The 21,985-nt window shown below is 46.8% G+C and overlaps 1 protein-coding gene across 1 annotated transcript in view; it reads right to left on the bottom strand.

Moving 5' to 3' along the window:
* Positions 1 to 21,985, bottom strand: part of LOC8042925 (zinc finger FYVE domain-containing protein 26) — a 207,899-nt gene that overhangs the window by 2,289 nt on the left and 183,625 nt on the right. The window contains exons 43-46 of the mRNA XM_029966725.4: positions 18,410 to 18,569; positions 12,676 to 12,735; positions 8,391 to 8,573; positions 4,292 to 4,342 (exon numbers count right to left, since the gene is read on the bottom strand). Coding sequence (XP_029822585.3) covers positions 4,292 to 4,342; positions 8,391 to 8,573; positions 12,676 to 12,735; positions 18,410 to 18,569 — 454 coding nt within the window. The remainder of the gene's footprint in view (positions 1 to 4,291; positions 4,343 to 8,390; positions 8,574 to 12,675; positions 12,736 to 18,409; positions 18,570 to 21,985) is intronic.

Here is a 21,985-nt window from a genome sequence, read left to right as displayed (position 1 = left end):
TTGTTCCGCAAAAAAGTAGTCAGTGTCGACGCCGGAATGTCTAATGTTGTGGTGATTTCGGACTTGGGCCGGTCACTTTTTTCAACCCCACAATCTAAGCAACTTCCCGTAAACACTCCCAATCCTGTCGTATGCCACATGCGTCTTATGCCTGTGGCATATGACGCATGTGTGCTTGTTGTATGCCGCAGGCGCGCCCGCACAGGCATGTACATTGGGGCGAAAAAATCTTATTGTTGGTCCAAGTCTTTTTTTCTTTTTCTTAAATTTGAAGTACAGTCGAACCTCGATATAACGAACTTCAATGTAACGAAATCCTCGATTTAACGAAGTATTTTATTTTTCATAATTTCTTGCCCATAGACCCCATGTATTTTTAGTCTCTATATAACGAAGTCTATTTTGCTGCTATTTCAATTTAACGAAGCGCCATTGCCATAGAAGGCAATAAATAAATAGACTCTAAAAAACAACTTCGCAAAAAAAATTGTGGTTAAAAAAAAAAAAATTATGCGCGAACGCGAGCGCTTTGATAGGTTACTTCACGGGGACAGGCCTTCCAACGTTGTTAGGCTGCCCGAGGATGCGGCGCCGGTAGCGCCGGCGAGGCGTGCGGCAAAGCGGATTCCGCGGGGCTGGCCAGAAAATGCCGAGCAAAAAGTTTGCACGGCATAACAGCATCACCACTGACATTCACTGATCATCATAGTCCACTGAACCGCGGGTAGCGCGGGAGCCAACTTCAGCGGGGGAGCGACGTGATGGCGCGACCGCACGGGCAGTGCCATCTAGGGGAAGACCGAGAAGACTGATTATCGTCTTGCGACCGTGATGTAAAGCGAAGGCGCAAGTAGCCACCATAGCGCAAGCACACTGTGGGCGCAAGTAAACAGTGCGGGCAAGAGTGCTGTGTAGGTTGGAAACATTGGCACCGCCTAAACTAAACAGCTTTATTTTTCAACCGGGCGGTTCACTCACGTGCTTGCGGGCATAAGGAAACGTAAAGTTCTTTCTTTGGATGAGAAAGCAAACGTTTTGGACGCCATCCTGAAGAAACTGCTGAGATCACGAGCACTCGGGAGGTGCTCGACGCAATGGACGTACTGAGGAGGTACAGAGCCGTAAATGTAGATATACGGCTCTGAGGAGGTACTGTACACGGCGTCGCATGGGCAGCAAGATGCCGTGCAAGCGCCCTGGGCGCTCGAACGCCGTATGACGCCGCTGCTACTGTCGGACAAGGCGCAAGCAAAGCTCGCGGACTACTTTGCCCCTAAATAAATGTCATTTTCGGTGAGTTTTCATACCCGTAAAATGTTTCGAAATTTTTTTTTTTTTTTTCGCATGCTAAAGCCAAATTTCGATTTAGCGAAATTTCAATGTAACGAAGTAAATTGCGAATTTTACTGACTTCGTTACATCGAGGTTTAACTGTACATTAATTTCATGCATTTTGCTATCCCTGTGAGCTTTGAATTATAGAGTTGACTATATAGAAAAACACTGGACCCATTCGGTCATAAAATGACACGGACAGGCATGTGTGTGTGGTGAAGAAATAGCCATCACCTTAGGTCTGATGCAGATAGCACAGTTGCAAAGTAGGCACAGTGTGTACAGTCAGCACGGAATGAAACCCAAACGCCAGAACGCATGGCCATCGACACAGGCTACTCCACCTGGAGAGCCCCGAGGACTAAGGAAAATGTGCCGGGGTGCAAGGGTGCAAGGGTCCTACTAAGACGTGCGCGACCCTCGCACGGCGCGTCTGGGACTTCCGCGTTTTGCCGGTGGCGCGCTGTAAGCGCCGTCACTCGGGGTGCTTTTGTGTCGCTGCACTGTCGCCCGGTCGATACCGGACGGCCGTTTGACCTGGCTATAGCTCTTTGTGATAGGCCCTGCTCAGTCAGGGTGATGCATCTATTCTGTTCCGGAATCGATACACCTGGCATATCGGTGGTTACCAAAGAGAGCGTGAGCGAGCAATTTCTCTCTTTTTGTTAGGATCGACTGCTAACCTTGCACGAAAACATGCGCATAGCTTATAAAAACCGAGGCATCCGCGTCAATCCGCTGCAGCGTTTTTTTTTTCTATAAAGAGTATGGTTGTGCCATAAACAAATTTTATTTCATGTCTATGATGTTTCACTATTTCTCAGAAACCGCGTATGCCACGTTGTTCCCTGGAGCCTCCGCATGGTTCCGGTGACACGTCATCAAGCACTACGGGTCTTTTGTGTATGAAATGCTTGCATTTTCATTTCGCCCTTGCGATACACAAAGCAATAATTAATGACAGCACTGAAGAGATATCGCTGGGCATCCAATACACAAAGCGATAAATAATGGGTGCGCTGGACAGATCGGACCAGAATCTACACAGAGTGACGTATTGTTCAATGCTCAAGTCACTACGAATTAAACAAAATGTTTTCTGAGTATGCGAGCTCGTAGACCTGCATCATGGCATTCGCAGCGAGGGATACGAGCCTGAAGAACAAGAGAGGTCAATGGACGAGCTCTGGGAGTGGACATATGGATGTGTTCATATATTATACACTAAATATTTGTAGTAGCAACCTTCAGTTGGGTGTCAGCACTCGTCATGTGTCCCAACTTGTTCTTCTGTCTCGTTATGTCGCGTTGTCTTGCTATAAGTAGTGCTAATTATAAAATTACGACACGCATAACAAACAATAAAAACTGTGCATGCCTGGAGGAGAAGACACCATGGGCCTCCTCCACTGGCGCGTGCGCAAGCAGCTTGCTGCTGCTCCTAGCACTGACCTTCTCGCGCCGCACGCAAGCCGCAGGTGTTGACCGGGCGACAGTGCGCACACAAAAGCACCCCGAGTGACGGCGCTTACTCGCGCCACCGGCGAAACGCGGAAGTCTCAGACGCGGCGCGCGAGGGTCGAGCACATTTTAGTAGGACCCACACTTTTGCGCCCGGGTGCATTTTCATTAGCTCTCAAGGGCCCTCCAGGTGGAGCAGCCTGTGTCGATGGCCACGCGTTCCGGTGTTCGGGTTTCATACCGCGCTGACTGTACATACCTGACCCTAGCAATGCTTTCAACGTTTCACATGTCGAAAATCATGATATAGGTCAGGGGTGGCCAAGCTGCGACTCGTGAGCCGCATGCGGCTCTTTGTGTATTAAAGTATGGCTCGCGGCTCCCTCCCCTCTCCCCCAAAACTTGCCCAAAACAAGAAATGGACCGCGGTTTAGATCGAAAGACAGTTTGCAGTTTGGTAGTATTGTGCTTCTCCTACCTTACGTAGAGTTGGACTGCTTTAGACACGGATAGATTGAAAGTAGTTCGAGTTTCGATTATTCCTCTGGACTAAAGTTTGTTCCCTTCCGGCTCTTGGAAGTTGCGGGTTTTGTTTGCGGCTCTTAGGCCGGGTCAGCCTGGCCACCCCTGATATAGGTTATGCCCAAAAATGAACCACCCCCTGCATCATAGAGAAATTCTGGGACATTGAATGTCAATGGAATGTCAGGTTCAGGTTTTGGTGAGGGCCTCTTTGGGGAGATGGTGGGCAACAGATTCAGGGAGGCGCTGAATTTGATAACACACAGCCTCTCCCCAAAAATAGTTGCAATGTTTTTCTCACCGGAAAAATGAACTATGCATAGACGAACCCTCAGTCTAGGCTCAAAATGTAGCATTAGCACTTCGGAATATGTTTCAAAGCTATCGTTTTCTTGTTCAAAAGCAGCAAGTGGTTTCTTTAAACTTTCAATGAAAATATGGAGCCTGTTCTTGGTAGCTGACGCCATTCATCCGAATGGGTTCGAGGACGTTGTTGGCCACCATTTTCCCATTTAAAATTTCTGAAAATGTCTTACTTTTGAATGAGATAATGGCAAGCTCTAAAACTTCCGCATCTGGCCCATACCACCAGCAGTACATTTGGCTGGAGACTTTCTTGTTCACCGCTTGTCCGGAGAAAGGTTCCAAGTTGGGATGAAGAAAGAGTGTTGGCACCACCGTGGCTGCCCTCTCGCCATGTGCCTCACACCCCGCAACTTGGCCCCGCGCTCACACCTTGCACGCCCACCGCATTGTCGCCAAAGTTGTCTTAGCGTCCAGAACCCCAACAAGGCTAAGCGTTCCGCGATGCATAGTTCATTTTTATGGCAAAAAAACATTTCTTTGGGGACACCTCGCATAATAGCCATATTTCATAAACACTGAGTCAATGTTGCAAGCAACATATTTCCCGGACCCATTTTGGTGAAACTGATGTCCCACCATAAAAACCTCGCAGATCGGAAAAACATACCTTATTGACGTCATTCTTGAGACATCGAATTAGAACATCCAGTTCCTTTTTCTGCAAAGAAAAAAGAAAAAAAAAAAGCAATTGTTTCTTTATTCACTAAAGTTGAGGGCAGCACAAACACCCCCGAAAAATATTAGAGTTGAGTTTTTGCAACTTTATCATTGTTTTCACATATAATTTTTGAAACTTTTATGAATTATGAAGTTCATAAAACTTAGGGGCACTAGAAAATTATTATCAAAATAAAAAAACTCGCTGAAGCGTATAGACGAGGAGCTATGAAGACATCGACTGCAGCTGTGAAAACTAGGGGTGTGCAAATACCGAATAGTAGTTTTCGAATCGAATCAAGAAAAAAAAGCAGAATATCGAATCGAATATCGAATAGTGATTTTATTTGTAGGAATTTTTCATTGCGAATGAGATTATTATATGTGCAGAGTATGCGCCTGGTGCAGAATATGCATCTTGTGCTGAACAAAAGCTAAAATGTAAAAAAAGTTCTGATGAAATAAAAGCAGTTGCTGTTGGACGTTGGGCACTAAAGATCCAATTTTATGGCGCAAACATAATCTATCTACCCTAAACGTCACCAAAAAAAAGTTACAGCCACGCGTGCCTTTTTTTTTAACGTTAAAAGCACAACCTAACACCGAGACTTTTTTTTTTTAATATTTGTATATCTCAGAAAAGGGGCATTTTGCGATATTTGGTATCCATTTTAAGGAAAAAAAAGGGCACCCATGATTTTATTTCACATAAATAAACAGATAGATGTTAAATCTGAGTAAACAAGCTTAAACAATATAATCCGAAGTAGGAAAACAAAATGTGGTTAGGTGGCACAAGTCACCGTCCAACTGTCTCTATGCATCCATTTTTCCGTTTATCTATCCTGTTTTAGAGAGCCTAGATTTAAAAGAGGGAGCAAGGGAAACTGAAACTGCTGAAACCACAAAGACGGCTCCTGCGCAATTAGTCGTAAGTGCGCATGTGTTGTATTATCGCGTAGGAACCGTAGGAAGAAGGCGAGCGCGAGCAACCGTAAGAGCCGTAAGAGCCTCGACGCCTGCCCGATCGACTCTTTCGTCTTTTCGTCACCATCTCGCAGTTCATAATTCAAACGCGGCTATTGAACGGTTGGAAACCCTCTCAAATCTAGGCACACTATTTTTCCGGTCCGTTTCGTTCCGAATCGAAATTTGCGGCTTGCGGTTCCAAAAGAACGACGGTGAGAACTCGGCTGGTTTCATCGGCGTGGTTATCGCGGTTTTCTTTCTGTGATCGTGCAGTCGGTGCAGTCGCCGATTTCTGTGAGTGCGGCAAGTGTGTTTTACATCGGCGCTTCAATTTGAAACGAGGGGCTTTATTCGTGAAAAGAATTAGGCATGGCGCGGAATTCCGGCTTCCCAACAATTCCTCTCTGGAAGTGGCGCAAACGGAGTGTTTCGGTTGTGATTGTGTCACGATCGTGAGTAAATCTGCGTGCTATAAAGTTTGTGGCGTTCATTACTTTTCTTTTTTCTAACCTGTGCGTTAGATGTTTGTGAAATGGTAGGACCAAGAGGTGTTTCTCGCATGGTCTGTATAACATCACGGCGCTTACATCGGGAGAAAAAACACTTTTTTTGTCAGTTCCGCGCCGACCGCGCGTGTTTGGCTGAATATATTGAATATTCGAGTGACCGAATACTAGGAATTCGATTCGCGAATTGAATTATTCGGGGACTTTCTATTCGATTCGAATTTGTATATTCGAGTATTCGCACACCCCTAGTGAAAACCTCTGGTAAGCTGAGTGTCTCTTTGCAAGGGCTCCCTTCTTGCGTGCTTTAGCAGCACGCATGAGACAAAGGGTTGTTTCGCATACTTCCTCTAGGCCGGATCACCAAGTGGAGCATTTTTAGGGAGTAAAGCATAACAGCTGATATTGCTTTCGGAAGGAGACAGGAATGAACTTTTAGACAGCATTTCATATGGACTTCCTTGGCTGTGGAAGGTATTCAAACAGAGGTTGCCTTTTTTAGGGGGAATTGCTATTGAAAATTAAGGGTCGACCTACGAGTTTGATCACAATTATTGAACTAACCAAGATATTTGTTGTATTTAAATTTTTCGCAAGTTCTATATACACTACCTAGATGGCGCCACTGTCCACCACTGCACCCGTGTTGTCAGGATCGTGTACCCTTGGTGCTTGACCCCCATGTTTGTTTTCCATTATATACAAGAGTACGCCATCAGCCACCATCCTTATCGGACGCCTCCTTCCTTCTGGGGCTCCCGCGCCCCCAGCCCCACCACTCACCACCTCGTCATGTGAGACCCCTCGTCTTTTCCACAGGCCCGCGTGGGCACTGCTCTTCTTTATTTTCACAGGAGACCGCCTTTTCTTTTTATTTACGACAATATTCGCATGCACGCTGGTGACAAGCGGCAAAGCTGGACACATTGTTTGGTGTGAGACTATGAGGATTGCAATCGTGAACAAAACAGGATTACGAGTTCTCAACTTGACAAAAAATCAAACTAGTGGAACAACAGAAGAGAAGGGGCACATCAGAAAAAGACATGGAAAGGTGAACAGACGATTATGAAAGCCTCAATTCCTCTGAGGACCACAAAGCCCAAGACTGTGCCTGCACAAAGGCACAGAGGCAAGGAAGAAGGATTCACGTCTCCAGCTCCTTGCTCGCACTACCGCGGCGGAAACGGGAAGCGCTCTAGTGAGGGTCCCCTGGTTCTCCTGCTCGGCAAGCACGGCGGAACTGCTCGCGATTACGGACCTATCTCCTAGATGCCAAGAAAATTCTGTCTTTTTCTGTCAGGCTCAAAGATGGTGTACTAATACTAATACAAAAACAACAGCGCCAGAGCTAACTCTGGCCACCTGGGCATACACTGCCGTGATTGTGGGTGCGAGGTTCACCTGCCATGTTGTACCATTTTAGGTAGGCACAGAAATCAACCAACTAGAAAAATTATTGAAGCTGAACAATAAAAACATTAGTACACCATCTTTAAACCTGACAGAAAAAGAACAAATTTTCTTGGCATCTAAGAGATAGGTTGATGTGACTCAGGAAATTCAGTTGTTCAAGAAGTAGAAGTACCGGGTGCCCCAAATAGCGGCCAGGCTCTTTAAATCAATCGCAAAATTCGGGTTCTTAACATATCGTGTTGCGATTTTGTGCAGCATTGCCCACAGATGGTGCATTTTTTTTTGTAAAATATGCAAAGACAGAATTTACCTGAGGAAAAAGTAAAGGAAGAAAAAGGCTTGACTCCTATGGAAACCCAGCGAAGCCACCGGTCTTCAAACCATAGTGCGCCCTACTGATTGAAAACCGGTGGCTTTGCTGCGTTTCCATAGGAGTCAAGCCTTTTTCTCTTCTTACTTTTTTTCTCAGGTAAGCTCGCTCTTCGCAAATTTTATAGAAAAAATGTACCACCGATGGGCAGCGCTGCACAATATCGTAACACGATATGTTAAGAACCCGAATTTTGCGATCGATTTAAAGAGCCTGGCCGCTATTTGGGACACCTGGTAAATAAAAATGAGTCAAGTCACCGCAGTTCGTTAGATTTTCCTTTCTTTTTCGTGTGTAAAGGCCCGTTCACACTCTTGCGACCGAGTATGACTGAGAGAGACGAGATCTCTTAAAATTTCTTAAATGTTTTTAAAATGAGGGAACACACTGGGCATTGTGGCGCCATCTATGCGGTGACCCTGGAACTGCATTTCACAAGAGCGAAGGTTTTGTGGGATTTCCGAGGTCAAATATGCGTAATATCCATAGAAAGGCTCGTTTATAACATTGACAAAAGTTTTTCGAGCCAAGAAAGAAAGGATAATGCGCGAGAAATAAAAAAAAATATGCCGGACCGCCGAGTTTACACTGCTTCCCAATAGATGGCACCAGTGTGTTCTCTGGTTTAAGAAGTTTTAAGGAACCCAGGTTTAAGAGGTCGCAAGAGTGTGAACGGGCCTTAAGAAGTGAGTGCATGGTGTGAGCGAACTTTTGCAGTAGTGCGCTGTAGTGTGTGTCGATTTGTAATAACTTGTACAATTCTCATTTTATCAACAACCATTCCCCACCTCGTCGCCGGTGCTTGCCAGGTGGCGCAGGGCGGCCAGCACCACGGCATCCGTGTCGTAGCGGCCCGGGAAGCCACAACTCTGGATGCAGCCCACCAGGCGCTCCACCTGCAGCGACCCCTTCCACGCCAGCAGAGAGCCCGCTGCACGCTCAAACACAGGCCCCCCCTCCAGGTGGTGCTCCTGAAAGGTGCCACCACGCTCAGAGCCGGTGGCAGCCACATGTCCGACTGGCGCGTGCACCCTTAAAAGGGGTCCCTCCATTTCTTCCTCGCGACGTCGTACGAGTGTCGTCGCTGGCTGCAATCCTGTCGCAGCAGCGGATGTGGCGGTCCCCTCTAGCTCGACAAATCTGGTAGCCAGGAGTTGGGACACCGCTACAACCTTGTCTCATGCTTTTGTTCACAACTTGTACGCCCAACCACCAGGAGTGCGACATCTAACAGCGTGACATTCCAGCTTTTGCACGTCGTCAGTCTTGGAATGAACGGGCACAATAGGACACTAAACGCACCGGTCAGAGTTTCAGGCACCGTACGAGCGCTTCTCAAACGTCTTACGGGGGCCATCATACTGCCTGGAACTCCCACTGGTGCGAGTCCGCCCATCTGTCCAAAGTGGTTCTCAAGCGGCACAAATGACCTCGCAAAAGTGGATGCCGCAACCCTGGCAGCTGAAGCTACAAGTCCCGGAAAAAAGTATGAGCATCTGCAAGTGTCGCCGTCGTCGCGAAGCGCCAACTTCCGACTGCCTTTCGTGGACTGTCGAGTTGAAGAGCGACCCGAACGGGCGTCTGTCACGTTTGCCACCCCCACTGCAATACTGCCGAGATGGCAACGTGACGCTTCTACGTCGCCACTGGGCTGCAATCGACCAATCACTTTTTAGGATGCACGCGCCAGTCGCACTACCCTAGCATTGCCATTGTCCCACTGACTCGACGTCACACGCAGTAGTGCTTTGAGATGCCAAGCAAAAGCACTCTTGCCAGGCGCTCTTTTACTAGTATGGTTGTCTGGTAATTGACACATTCCTCACCGCTCGATTTGCACGCACCATCGAGCGCAATCCACCACTCGTAATGACCTCCATTTAGTGTTGGGCTGTTTCCTTTCCTACATACTTCAAAGGGGAGTAAATATGGATGTAAATATAAATATGGCGATGGAGTAAATAAAAAGTGGCATAAAAGTGAATGTCAGCATTAAAGGGCAACTCCGCTTCTTTTCCAGTAGTGCAAAACTATACAGTTCTCTTCGTTATCATCTACAAAACCCCCATGGCAAATATTACGACGGAATTCCACCTAGAAGTTCATTAAAATCGCTGTCAAAGTTTGACAAGCACGAATCCGCTGGTTTTGGATGAGACGTGCGGGCCAGACAACACTGCCCGGCTGCATTTCCGCTTCCTCCAAATTCCTTCTCCCGGCATGTCCGTGACGTCATCAAGCATGTACAGCTTCTTTTTTTTTTTTTCGATTTTGTTTTCTTTCTTGGGGAGAGCACGGGTGGCGCCAGCGCCGTGAAAGACGCGAGTGACGCGCTCGGCTGGCCCGGCGCTCGACTATTGATACTACTGATAAGCCGATCGCCTCGTTGAGCGCGGCTTGTGTTACATCGCATACTTTTGAACACCAAGTAGAAGGAGGAGAGGGAAGCTGCTTTTGTAAGAATTTTGAGTGACAGGTTAATCTTCTATAATCTTCTGGGAGGAGAATAGCGACGCCTGTGCTAATCCAGGAGGCACAAAGGAGGATCCTGATAAGAGGGGAGCTTCTTCTTCCCCTTGTATATCACGTGGGTGTACATGCTTAGTGATGCCGAATATACAATGTTGTCCGTCTTTGCCACCGTTTTGGTTTCGGTTTGGGATCATGGCTAGAGTAAAATTACACGAAAAATATTTGATTTTTCGCGAAACAAAGGATTGGGGATTGTTTTTGAGTGCTTCAAAAAACGAAATCGGCCACTATCTCAAAATTTTTGAAATTAAGCGGAGTTGCCCTTTAACAGCTATCGTTGTCACTTTGCACGCTGTGGCAAAAAGCTCTTTATTGGTGTCCATTCGGGGATCACTTGGTCAAAGGTACTCAAGGGGGTTTAGATCATCAGACTAAACACCTTTGTAACTTTATAATCCAGTCCCCACGAGTCACAGCACAGTGTTGCTGTTTTTTGAGGGCATTTTTACTACGGGCTTTCTCGGAGAAAGATGTCATCTTCGCTTTCCACTGCGAGAACCTTTTGCGAGGACTTGTTTGCGAGATGCCAAAGACAATGAACATGATTTACGTTGAGCTGGATTGTCGACTCGCATTTTCTCCGATTTACGGCGAGGCGAGTTCTAAGTATGCCTCTGTCGTGATATAAACATATCTGTGTCTGCAAATAACTGCTAAGATAGCTGAGGAGTCTACAAAAATGCAGTTTGACAAGTGCTAGCCCGAGCCATTCATGACAGCTAGCCAAAAAGAACATAATGAGGGGACACTTTGCCAAAAAGAAATGCCAGTCCATTCTAAAAACATCTTTTTGAAGGTTCATGAAATTTCACTGCAGAATATGCAGAACCATCTTCAACAACCCTGGCATCCCACAAACAAGCCGCAGAAATAAACAAATTTTACTCACACTTTTCTCATATTCTAGTTTTTCCAAACGAGCAGATCTCTTATACCCCTGTCAGACTGGCACCTAAAATAACCTTTACGCCAAAGGACCTTTAGTGTAAATGTCATTTAAGCAGTGCCACATGGCAACTCAAATGGCATTTGACATAAAGGTCCTTTGCGTGAACCTGAGTTCCGCCCTTTACGGCTGCTAAAGGCGTACTCTTGTCAGCAGCGGTCTACCCTAAAGAAGCGAACTGAAATAAAGGATAGTACTCATATCTAAATTCCATGTTTTTGTATGTTTATAATTGAAAAAGAGTGTTTTACGTATATTCTGAGCAGACCTCGTTCTATTAATAGTTTTCTGTACTCACTGCCCCAGCTATCTGGTAGGCTTTGTCGTCCTGCTGTTCGCACTTCGGTTTTCCTCCTCTTGATTTTCCTTACAACCATAGTTACCTAGCTTTTACTTCTCTACTTTATATTTTATCATCCTTTAATAGTGTATTGCTAACTGTTTTCTGTACATACACATTTCTGTACCTCACTCTCGCGTCGTGCGATGTGCCGAACAACAGAGGAGCATCCACGACTAGGAAGGGGTCGTCGCGCTTCCATTGAAGTGCTGAGTCGACTTGGGCACTGATACGACTTTGGGAAAATCGGCTGGAGAATTTCTGACACGTGCGATGAAACTCAAGCGCGAGCACGACACCGAACCAAACAGGTCAAAAGCGTAGCAGAAGCACGGAAAGGAGCGGGAGCCCTCATCAGTGAGCAGGGAGCGCGCACACTCAGCAACGATCAAGGTTTGCCGCTAATTGCCAAAAAAAACACTTTGCTTGGGCTTAAAGTGGACTTTGTTGTAATCACACGACTAAACTCGTCATTTTGTCTTCTTTAATATTTTGTTTGCTTAAGAAAAACTTAAACAAAGTATTTACATCGTAAAAATATTATTTTTCTGGCGTGAACATGATTTATGCATTTGAACGGCATTTAGGTGCCCGTCAGACAGAGGTATTACGAGTGTTTTCTTTCTTAACTTGCAAGTTAAGAAAGAAAACACTCGTAAGAGATCTTCTCTTTTGGAAAATAATACCAAGTCAACTAAATCATACCAAGTCAACGAAACTCAACTTGTCTGAGCTCAACCTTGCTGAACTCGGCAGCGCCAATAATAATAAGGAATTATGAAAAGATGATTACTGGGTTCTTGCTGGCTAAACTGACACCAAGTTGATTAGTTTTGCCAAAGACATGATCTTTCCATAATTCCTTATTATTATTGGCACCGCCGATTCACCAAGGTTGAGCTAGGTTAAGTCAAGTTTTGTTGACTTGGTTTGATCAATGCTGGGTCAAGGAAAGCTAACTTTAGCTGGATTGAGCCGAGTTAGGTGGTGCTGTGTTTGGATGATCTGACTCAAGCTGGGCCAGGCTAGGCTGGCCCTGGCTGAGATAGGCTCGGGCAACATTAGACTTATGACAGTGTCTGGAGCATGGTTGCAGCTTGATGCATTCAGCGAAAAGTGAGGTACATCGTCATCAAAGCTCCAGTCCATTGCTCCCATAGGCCGGAGTAGTTGACATAAAATAACAAGTGCTCTTATGGCACAACAACTGTTGAAACAAATGAAAGGTAAGCCGGCTGTCTTTGGGGAAACTTACCTGGATGATCCGGAAGGCAGCACCAAAACCTTCCTCCACATTGCTGCCATTGATCAACACCTGCAGGTGTGAAAGTAAGAATGGAAACTGTATATATATACTGTAAACAACTTGATTTTCGCGTGGGCCTAATTTTTGAGAAAACCGCCTTTGATTTGCGAACAATAGGTCCCGCAAACAATTTAGGAAAAATTTCATCACCTTGAAACTGACACTGAGACACTGGAAAAACATGCATCCAAAAAGCATAACGATTTCATTATATGCGATATGTGAATAAGCTATGGAAAGTATGTTAAAATAGATAATTTAACAAGTCGGAATTCAGCTCCCTTCAAGAAGTTTATTTGGCCCCTTCAGACAATTCCTGCCAAAGTATAGCCAGTTCGGATCACGTCTTTACGGTTCCCGAGATTCGCATACGCTTCAATCAGCCACACTGCATGAACAAGCTTCATAACACTTGCTTGCAAGTCAATCTTAACGTCAGCTGCACTTTGTCGTTTCTCCACCACCTTTTGTACACATCCGGCATACCACTGGGTAAAGCAGTTCAACATGGTAGTCTTGAACACATTGTTAATGTTTGGGTCGGTCGGTTGCAGGAGTCATGTGTAGCTTTGCCAGGACAAAGACATACTCAATGTTGTTTGCAGCTAGTTTGTGCAGAAGACTCTGTACGATGTGCAGCGAAGATGTCAAAAATACAAAGTACATGTTGACTGGCATCACCCACACGACTCCTGCACGTTTCCACGCACAGAACAAGAACAGTGTCAAGAAATCGCAGCATTGTGGTTTTGTTGCTCCAGTGGTTGTCACTGTGCCACACGCCCCAGTCATATGGAAGCTTCACCTTGGCATGGCACCTGTCTGCTTTGCCCGCATATATCACTTGAGGTGGGAAGAGTTAGCCAGAAAGCGTCATGGTCATCAAAACGGTGATTTCCCTTTAGCCGTTTAAGCCAACCACCCTAACTTGCTTGGAGCCTTGGGCCTCTATCGTCCACTCGCTGGCCATAACCAGCTTGACACCTGTTTGGCCCCAATTGAGCACCTAGTCGTCGGGAATACTGAAGTAATTTCTCTTCTCGTCGATAGTATGCAGGAACTTCTTTTTGGAACCCTCGAAATCATTTGGAAAATTTCGCGCAGTCTTTGTGGCCTTCCGTTTGACAAATCCAATCCTGTGCAGGAAGTACGTTGAGAATGAGAGTCCCACCAAACTCTGGCGAGAGTGTGGGCTTGGTCGCCCGCACAATGCCCAGTGCAGCAGCGATGCAAATCCATGGTGTTTACAATCCTGCCCGCTTCTCTGAGCTCCACAATGTGTGCCTATATGTCATCATCAAAGTTTCCAAGCACAGGCTTGACACCTCGAAGTCTACCAGGTAAGCTAGCCAGCTCTTTCGAATGGCAGGACTTGCAGGCTTGGATATAGGCGGTCTTCATCCCCCTGACGGTGCTCTCGTTGAGAATTGCTTTTCTCTTCCATCTGAAAATTTTCTTACTGCAGCAATTGTCCCATTCTCCACAGCATAGTTTCCAACCTTAGATTTAAGTTTGTCATTGTAAGCAGAGTAGGGCCCTCGTTTCTGCTTTCGGGAGTCCACGGAGGTAGAAACAGCAATAACACTTTGATTTGCCGACGCAAAAGAATGTTTATCACGTGTGGTCTTGCATACCTGTGGATTAGACAGTCCCGGCGTATGATGATCTTCTGCATTCTCGACCACTGTCTTGAAGTAACGTAGTAACGACATCGCGGGACAGCAGACTGACGGGCACAAGAAAACGTACCGCACTGATACAGAGTACAGAGCGTGCTGGTGTCGATGGCCACGGTACTCAGCCAAGTTTGATTGGCCCCTAAACCTACTCTGAGCCGGTTTATGTACAATAGTTGTACCCCATCGCAATTTGTCGCTGGCCTTCCATGCAGAATGTGTGACCTCGAAAAGTGATCTCGAGAAAGGTTCACGTCAAAGAAAACCGACGTGAACACTAACCCGGCCTTTGTCGGCGTCTCGAAGCTGCGGGTGACGGCGGTGACTTTTGGACTATTAGTCATGCAACCTACCGCCGTCTTCCCTTTCCTAGATGTTTCCACGAAAAGTTTAGTATATGAATGGCACCAAACAAGTCGGTATATTAGCCACTGCTGCAGTCGTGAGCAAGGAACATGCGCTGCAGAAGGTTCCTGCAGTACAGCTCCCAGTCGTTTCAATAATGCCTTGGTCCATGGGCTGCAATACCGCAGTTGTGTTGGGTGGAAGAAACTCCAAAGTGATGATTATAATGCAATTAAATGCAAAGGTGCAAGCGAGCTGGACAAGAATCCGCCAGGTCCGAGTCCGGACCAGGCGGATTTCTTCGGTCGCGCACCAATCACCTAGCTGTGTTTGGAGATTTCCGTTTGTCCTTTGTCCCTCTTGTTCCCCTTCTCCAGGAATTATTTTCGTGATCCAAAGTGATGGCTTGCAGGTTTTCGATTTTCCACCGGCTGGGGCAGTTGTCAACAAAGAATAGCACCTTGCACTGCTCCTTCCCGAACAGTACCCCTTCCAAGATGGGCATGTCATAATGTGCCGTCGACCTTTCTTGGTCTACGTTAGGATCCTTGCTCCCTTCCCCTCATTTCTCCGGTTCATGTTCCAAAGCCTGCTGCGACTTATTCCTAATTTTTCGACGAGATACACAACAGCAAGACTCCTTCTGGCCGCCGTCTTTCCTTCTGCATGATTTCAAGTCGTGCCCCTTGCGACGACAGTGCAGGCAGAAGGGTTGTTGTGTCGTCGAACGGCACTCTGAGGCTTTATGTCCCGTCTTATTACAAACGAAATATTTAATCCGAGGTTTGTTGAAAAAATTACCGTCCTTCGCTTTTGTGTCCCCCACCTCGTACTTTTCGCGAAATATGAGTAGGTTTCCCTGTTGCTGTGCTTCAAGAAAGTTGTCTGCCACTTCTGCCATCTCGCTGAGCGTCTTGCATTTCCTCTCTCAGAGAAACAGAGCTAGCGGGCTGTGACAGTTGTTAAGAAACTGTTCGGCAACTACTAGGTCCCGTAGATCTTTGAAGTTAGCTGCAGTGCCGGATGTCTCCACCCAGCGGTCAAAAAAAAAACAGAAATTCAGGCAGTGTACTGTTTTCCAGTTTCACCCTCCTGGGGCTTACTCTCGCGGAATTTTTCACAATACCCCTCCCCCGTGAAACGAGAACGCTGCAACAATGCCAGCTTTGCTCTCTTAAAATCCATAGAATCCTCCGGGGACAGCCTGCCGAACACCTTCAGAGCTTCACCACCGAGGCACATACTAAATGCCGTAGTCCACTTTTTTCTTGGCCAATTATAGCCAGTGGCGATGTTTTTGAAGCGCTTCAAATACGTGTCCAAGTCATCCCGTCTCTCATCAAATGAGGGGATCATCCTGTGGGGGTTAATGACCATGGAGAGACCCGGATTTTTCCAAGGTCTTCAATCAAGTGCCACATAATCGTCTTCTCTCTTTTGGTGCATGGCCTTGACACTGCCATCATCTCCTGGATTCATGATTTTCTCACTTCCCAAGTATACCTACTTCAGAACACCTATAGCAGTCCTAAATCACCCCTTGTGTTCCCTAGGGCACAGGACTTTCCCTGCTTTTATTATATGCATAAACAACCTTTCGCATAGCATCAGTTAAAAAATCGGACTGTTGGCCGATGTCATTTACCATCCGGTCTCAAATCTCTTCAATCATCTTACTTTACAAAATGCCCTAACATGATACTTGCAATAACCACGAAAAAAGCATATCATTTACACGGAAAAAATTCACTATCCTTTATCCATACTCTCTAAGCGATGTTACGAAAGTACTTTGGTGTTCATTTGGTTCTTTCAATTTCATAGATTCACAATATTGATATTGTTATCTGAAGCAATACTTGGATACTTAAAACACAACTCTCTCACCTGAGAAAACTGGACTACATAGGATTTGTCTGCCCAAAAATAGAATATGCATTGTCCATCTGGCATCCTCCACAAGTCTACTTCGCCGATAACATTAAAGCAATCCTAAGCCAAGCAGCTCGATTTATACCATCCAGATATTCCTACGGCGTCAGTGTAACACAACTTAAACAAACCCTAAAATTTCCTTCCTATCTGACCGCAGACTAACTTCTCGAATGTGTCTCATACGTAAATTTTATCACTAAAACACAAGTATATACCTATGACACCCTTGTTTTCCTCCAGATATTATATCATCTCGCCTCAATCACAGTCGCTGCATCAAACGTATAACACTGGTTTTTAATACCTCATTTTTTCCACAGGTTGTAACCATCTGGAACTCCGTCCCCGAGAAAATAGTACTTATTTCAGACCTATCCATTTTCTGCCAGTCAGTCACCTTACACCACTGCTAACCACCACTGCTATACCAGATGGTCACTGTATGCGGTTTTTACAGTGTAGACCGCATATAACGTATGTCGCGGGAGTCGCGAAAATCCGCACTATAAGCGGTACCGCACTATAACCAAAACATCAATTTTTCAGGCCAAAATACATGCCATCAGACAACTTACCTTTGTAAAAGAATTTATTTTATGTTAGATGAAAAATAAAGCTTCGTTTGAGGAAAGTCGTTATTTCACCAAACTAGTACACTTCTCTCGCTTCTCTCTCAAGTGTGTCACACATTTTGAAAGAAATAAGCGACTTTTGACTGACGCAGCCTTTTAAGGGCGTAGCGGGTTGCGGATGGACGTTGCGAGCGTTCAGGATTGCTAACCCTAATCACTTTTCTCCGGTGATGAAAACGCGTGAAAATTCGCATCCGTTATATGGTACGCGCCAGTAATACCTTCATTTTGAGCACAGGCATGAAATGCTTCAAATAAGAAATCCGGGCTATGTTCGAAAACACACATGCTTAGAAATCACCACTGTAGTCGAAGTAAACAAACATGACGACATGGGCGTTTCTGCCGTTTTGGGAGTGCCGCCACGACATCGCCGCACGAGTCGGTGGATCTTCCCTTCTAGTACGTGCTGGGTTATCATAGCGACACACAACGAAAATTCACAATCAAGGATAGCGCTTTTACGCGGAACAATGAGCTTCCACCACGCTATGCTAGCCACCATAACCACGCCGTCTACGTCGACTGCCCTGCATCTTGCCCCGCGAGTGCCGCTTGCGGCTAGCGCCGTTATCTAGTGTCGCACAAGGAAGCGTGCTTGCTGCGTTGGTCGGTCGGCGGGCTGTTCCAGAAACCGCACTATAACCGGTATTTCCCTTTGCGCGCCTGCATCTTAAGCGGTATGCAATTACATGGAGTTCTATGGGAGGCGAACCGGTGGTTTAAAAAAGCCGCATTATACCCTGTCCTGCACTATAAGCGGTTACATTGTAAGTGGTCTATACTGTATTACTATTGTTTCTACTTTTGCTTTACTTTGCTTTTTTGTGTTTCAAGTCGTATCATGTTCGCTCACATCCCCCTTATGTAAGTCCCCATCGGACCCTTAAGAAGAAATAAATGAGTGAACTTGAACTTCAAATGGGTTCTCTGTTCTTATGCAAGCTGTGTCAATCTGGTGAAAGGGGCTTTTGAAATAGCATCATTGCACTTTAGGTAACCGATGGTTTGGTTATGTGACAGGCTCATGTTCTGTCTAGGATGGGCACTACCGGTGAAGCAAGCATAAAAAGTGGTGCCTTAAAGTGACCCTACCAGGCAGGCCAAGTCCATCTTGTCCGACGTGTCTCCAAAGAGAGTGGGTGGCCGCCAGTCACTAGGAGCATCCACAGGTCGCAACAGGACACCCTGGTCAAGCTCTCGGGCATTCAGGAAGCGCGTCACATCCATCTGTAGGTTCACTATGCTCACGTTCCTGCAGAAACCGGAAACACATTTGGGTCATCCATTTGTAACACTGATGTTCGTCAACTGCAGAGTTATTTGGGGCTGCTTAATTTTTACGGATGGTTTCTACCGAGTTTGTTATCAGTTTTACATCCTTTACACCTATTGCTCAAGAAGGAAGCATTGTGGCAGTGGGGAGCAAAGCAAAGGGCAACGTTTGAATCAAGTAAAAAGTTGCTGGCATCGGCTTAAGTTTTCGTTTATTATGATGCAAGTTGCCTTTATTGTTGCTCTGCAATGCGTCACCATATGGGACTGGGGCAGTACTGGTGCACCGAGTGGGGTCTGGAGCAGAGCGACCTGTGGCATTTGCATCATGTCAGTTAACAGCAGCCAAGAACTATAGTCAGCTGCACAAGGAGGCTTTGGCTGGGATTTTCGGAATGCTCAAGTTACACCAGTTTGTGTGGGGCCGGCAAATGGGAGTGTTTGTGGACCAGAAGTCGTTGTGTCTGATCGGTCAGGACTGTCGCGTTCCTCCACAGAGTTTGCCTCGAGTGCTGCGATGGATATTGACACCGAGTGGACACAACTACAAGTTGTCTTACAGGCCAGGAGCCAGCTTATGCAATGATGATGCACTGAGTTGGCTGCCATTTCCGTTCACATCGGTGAAGGAGGCAAAAGTTCAGGATGTCTTCATGCTGGAGAAAGCCTATCCAAGTGTCCAGTCAGCAGCGGTCGTGGAGGCGGCAACTGGTGGAGATCCGGTGCTGGCTCCACTGTGCGACGCCTTGTGGTCTGGTGGTCACCCACCATCTGGACCTGATAGGCGACCCTTTGCAAACCGTTTGGAAGGCTTCTCTGTTCTGGAGGGCTATGCACTGCAGGGAAGTCGTGTGGTTGTGCCAGCATCGCTGCAGATGGCATTTTTGGATCTGCTGCACAAGAGCCACCCGGGGGTGGGTGAGATGAAGCTGGTGGGCAGAAGTCGTGTATGGTAGCCGATGAGGACATCGTGACCAGTCTGGGCACATGTGCAGTCTTTCAGGTATATCACTATTGCTCCCAGGGTTGTGCAGCAAACACCGTGGCCATTTCCTGAGCAGCCTTGGTCTCGGCTCCACATGGATTTTGGGGGTCCCATTCGGGGGGGGGGGGGGGGGGGGGGAGGTGTACTTTTTGGTAGTGGTGGATGCTTACTCCGAGTGAGTGGAGGTAGTCCGTGTGCCATCCCCTTCACCAGAGGCTACAGTTTCATGCCTGCAGTCGATTTTTGCAACCCATGGACTGCTAGATGCGGTTGTGAGCAACAACAATCATGCATTCACAAGCGTTCTGTATAAGACGTTTCTGGCCCATAATGGAGAGCGGCAGATTCTGTTTCCTCCATATCATCGAGCATCCAACGGTGCTGCCAAGAGAGCAGTCCAGACAGTGAAAGAAAAGCTGAAGACCCAACCAGGAAATTTTGAGTTTCGGACTGCTAGGTTTGCGTACCATACCAGTGCTCCGGCCTTACAGGACGCTCTCCAGCAGAACTGCTCATGGGTTGGCACCTGAAAACTGCATAGAACCTGCTACAACTGGATCTTTGAAGCAAGGTCCAGAGGTCAGATTCAAGAAACCATCATACGCCAAAAATGTGCGTACGACAAAGCGAAAAAATTTGTATTCGTGAAACGAATTATTGCAGGTTTTGTGCATGTCATAATAAAATCCCACGACAGCTCCAGAGCTGTCTTACGCACTTTTTCACAATCAAATTAACATGGCCGAAAGCAACACTCAGTTACTTGGTTGCAACGACCAACCAACATTTATTTTTCTACATGCTCTTCTCGCCCGTCCCAACTTCAAGCAGCAAGAAAAAAGAAAGAAGTACTAAAACCGACCATGACGGACATGAACGCGCTGGATCCACAAGCATCCGAGAAAAGCTACAATGGCAACGATATCACTGACCGAGCGACCGCTAGCGCTAACTCAGGGAGCTCGACAGAATGCCTAGCAAGGCACTGCGATCTGCTCCGACGCAACGTTGCTCCGATTGTCCCTGGCCAGGACCGTCTGCACAGGACTGCCTGGCTTGCTGAATAAAATATGCCAGCAACACCCTCGTAGACTTTTCCTGTGTGAATAGTTTGATCGTTGACCTCAATTTTAGATTAAGCAGTAAATCTCTTGCCCTTCATCCCCTTGTTTTCCGAGGCAGCGGTGACAAATGCTGTCATCGAAAAGGGACTCTCATTGGTTCCATCTCCTTGTTTTGTGTCATATAGAGCTCAAACAAACCATCGCAATATATGGTACGTACAGCTTTGGTATTAGTATGCCATTTTTATTCCAACACGACGGTAAACGTCAACACTGTCAAGATAGAACAGTTTGTGGGAGCTACACGATACTGGTCTAACGGTTCAACCTTCCTCTGCCGAGTGTCACGTCAGCATCGAGTTGCCATCGGAAAAAATTGGTCCCGAAGCGCTTACCACGACGTGGTCCAACAGCGCGAATCTATAGCACTTCGATCAAACGCGCACGTCTGCTCCGTATGTGAACAGGTATTTACGTAGCTCCTGCCGACACTCTCGTAGTTCAAACGTATCTTCTTGGACGTTGGCTCGCTCCTGCATCTCAGAAGACGCGTAAAACGCCGCGGGAATTTGTTTCTATCTACACCGCTTCGCAAACTACCGGCACGAGCAGTCTTCTTTTAGCAATGATGACAGTTGTGTTGACTTTATAGTGATCGAGTTCGTAGCTGTCGATGAGGGCGGTTATCCCGGCCTTGGCATTCGGGCCCGTTTAAATAGTGTTACCGTCGACATTTCACTGCACGGACATCAACAGATGCTCCGAACTGCCAAGCTCTCAGACTGGTTGTTCATGTTGCCGAAGAGGCCGGCGCCATAGCAATAGCCCGCTCTCACGAGGATCGGGAGCTTGAGGGACACCAGAGGTTCTAGTTTTTCCGTACGAGAACATCGCTTTTCTCCTCTCACTTAAGAATGCATTCGTAAATACCGATTTCTCCTCTTCTTACGATGTTCTTAACTTACGAACTTGCTAGCTAAGTTGTCGTAACCTAAATTGCTCTTCGTGAATCTGGTCTTAGTTTCGTCAGCTGCAGCAAAAGGTACTCGGTCACTGGTCAGCCAGGAGGGAACTAGTGCCACAACTAGGGGATCCTGTTTGGGCAAGGATCTTTCGGCCAAGTCCCTGTTGGGTGCCCGCGTTTGTCGGCAGGGCTACCAGTGCATCGTCAACCAATGTGTGGCTGCCAGATGGTACAGTGTGGGACCGCCATGGAGACCACATGCTGCATCGGGTCAGCGAGGCAGAAGTTCAGCCCACAACAGAGGCTGAGGTCGTGGGGCCGCGGTGGCTCCTTGGATGCCTAACGTGCAGGAAGGTGACTTCGCTCCGGGGTTGTCAACAGGG

Source organism: Ixodes scapularis, unplaced genomic scaffold, assembly GCF_016920785.2.
Source record: "Ixodes scapularis isolate PalLabHiFi unplaced genomic scaffold, ASM1692078v2 PGA_scaffold10__122_contigs__length_95168666, whole genome shotgun sequence".
Lineage (NCBI taxonomy): Eukaryota > Metazoa > Arthropoda > Arachnida > Ixodida > Ixodidae > Ixodes > Ixodes scapularis.
Note: the sequence above shows the minus strand (reverse complement) of the source record. Positions and strands in the feature narration are given on the sequence as shown.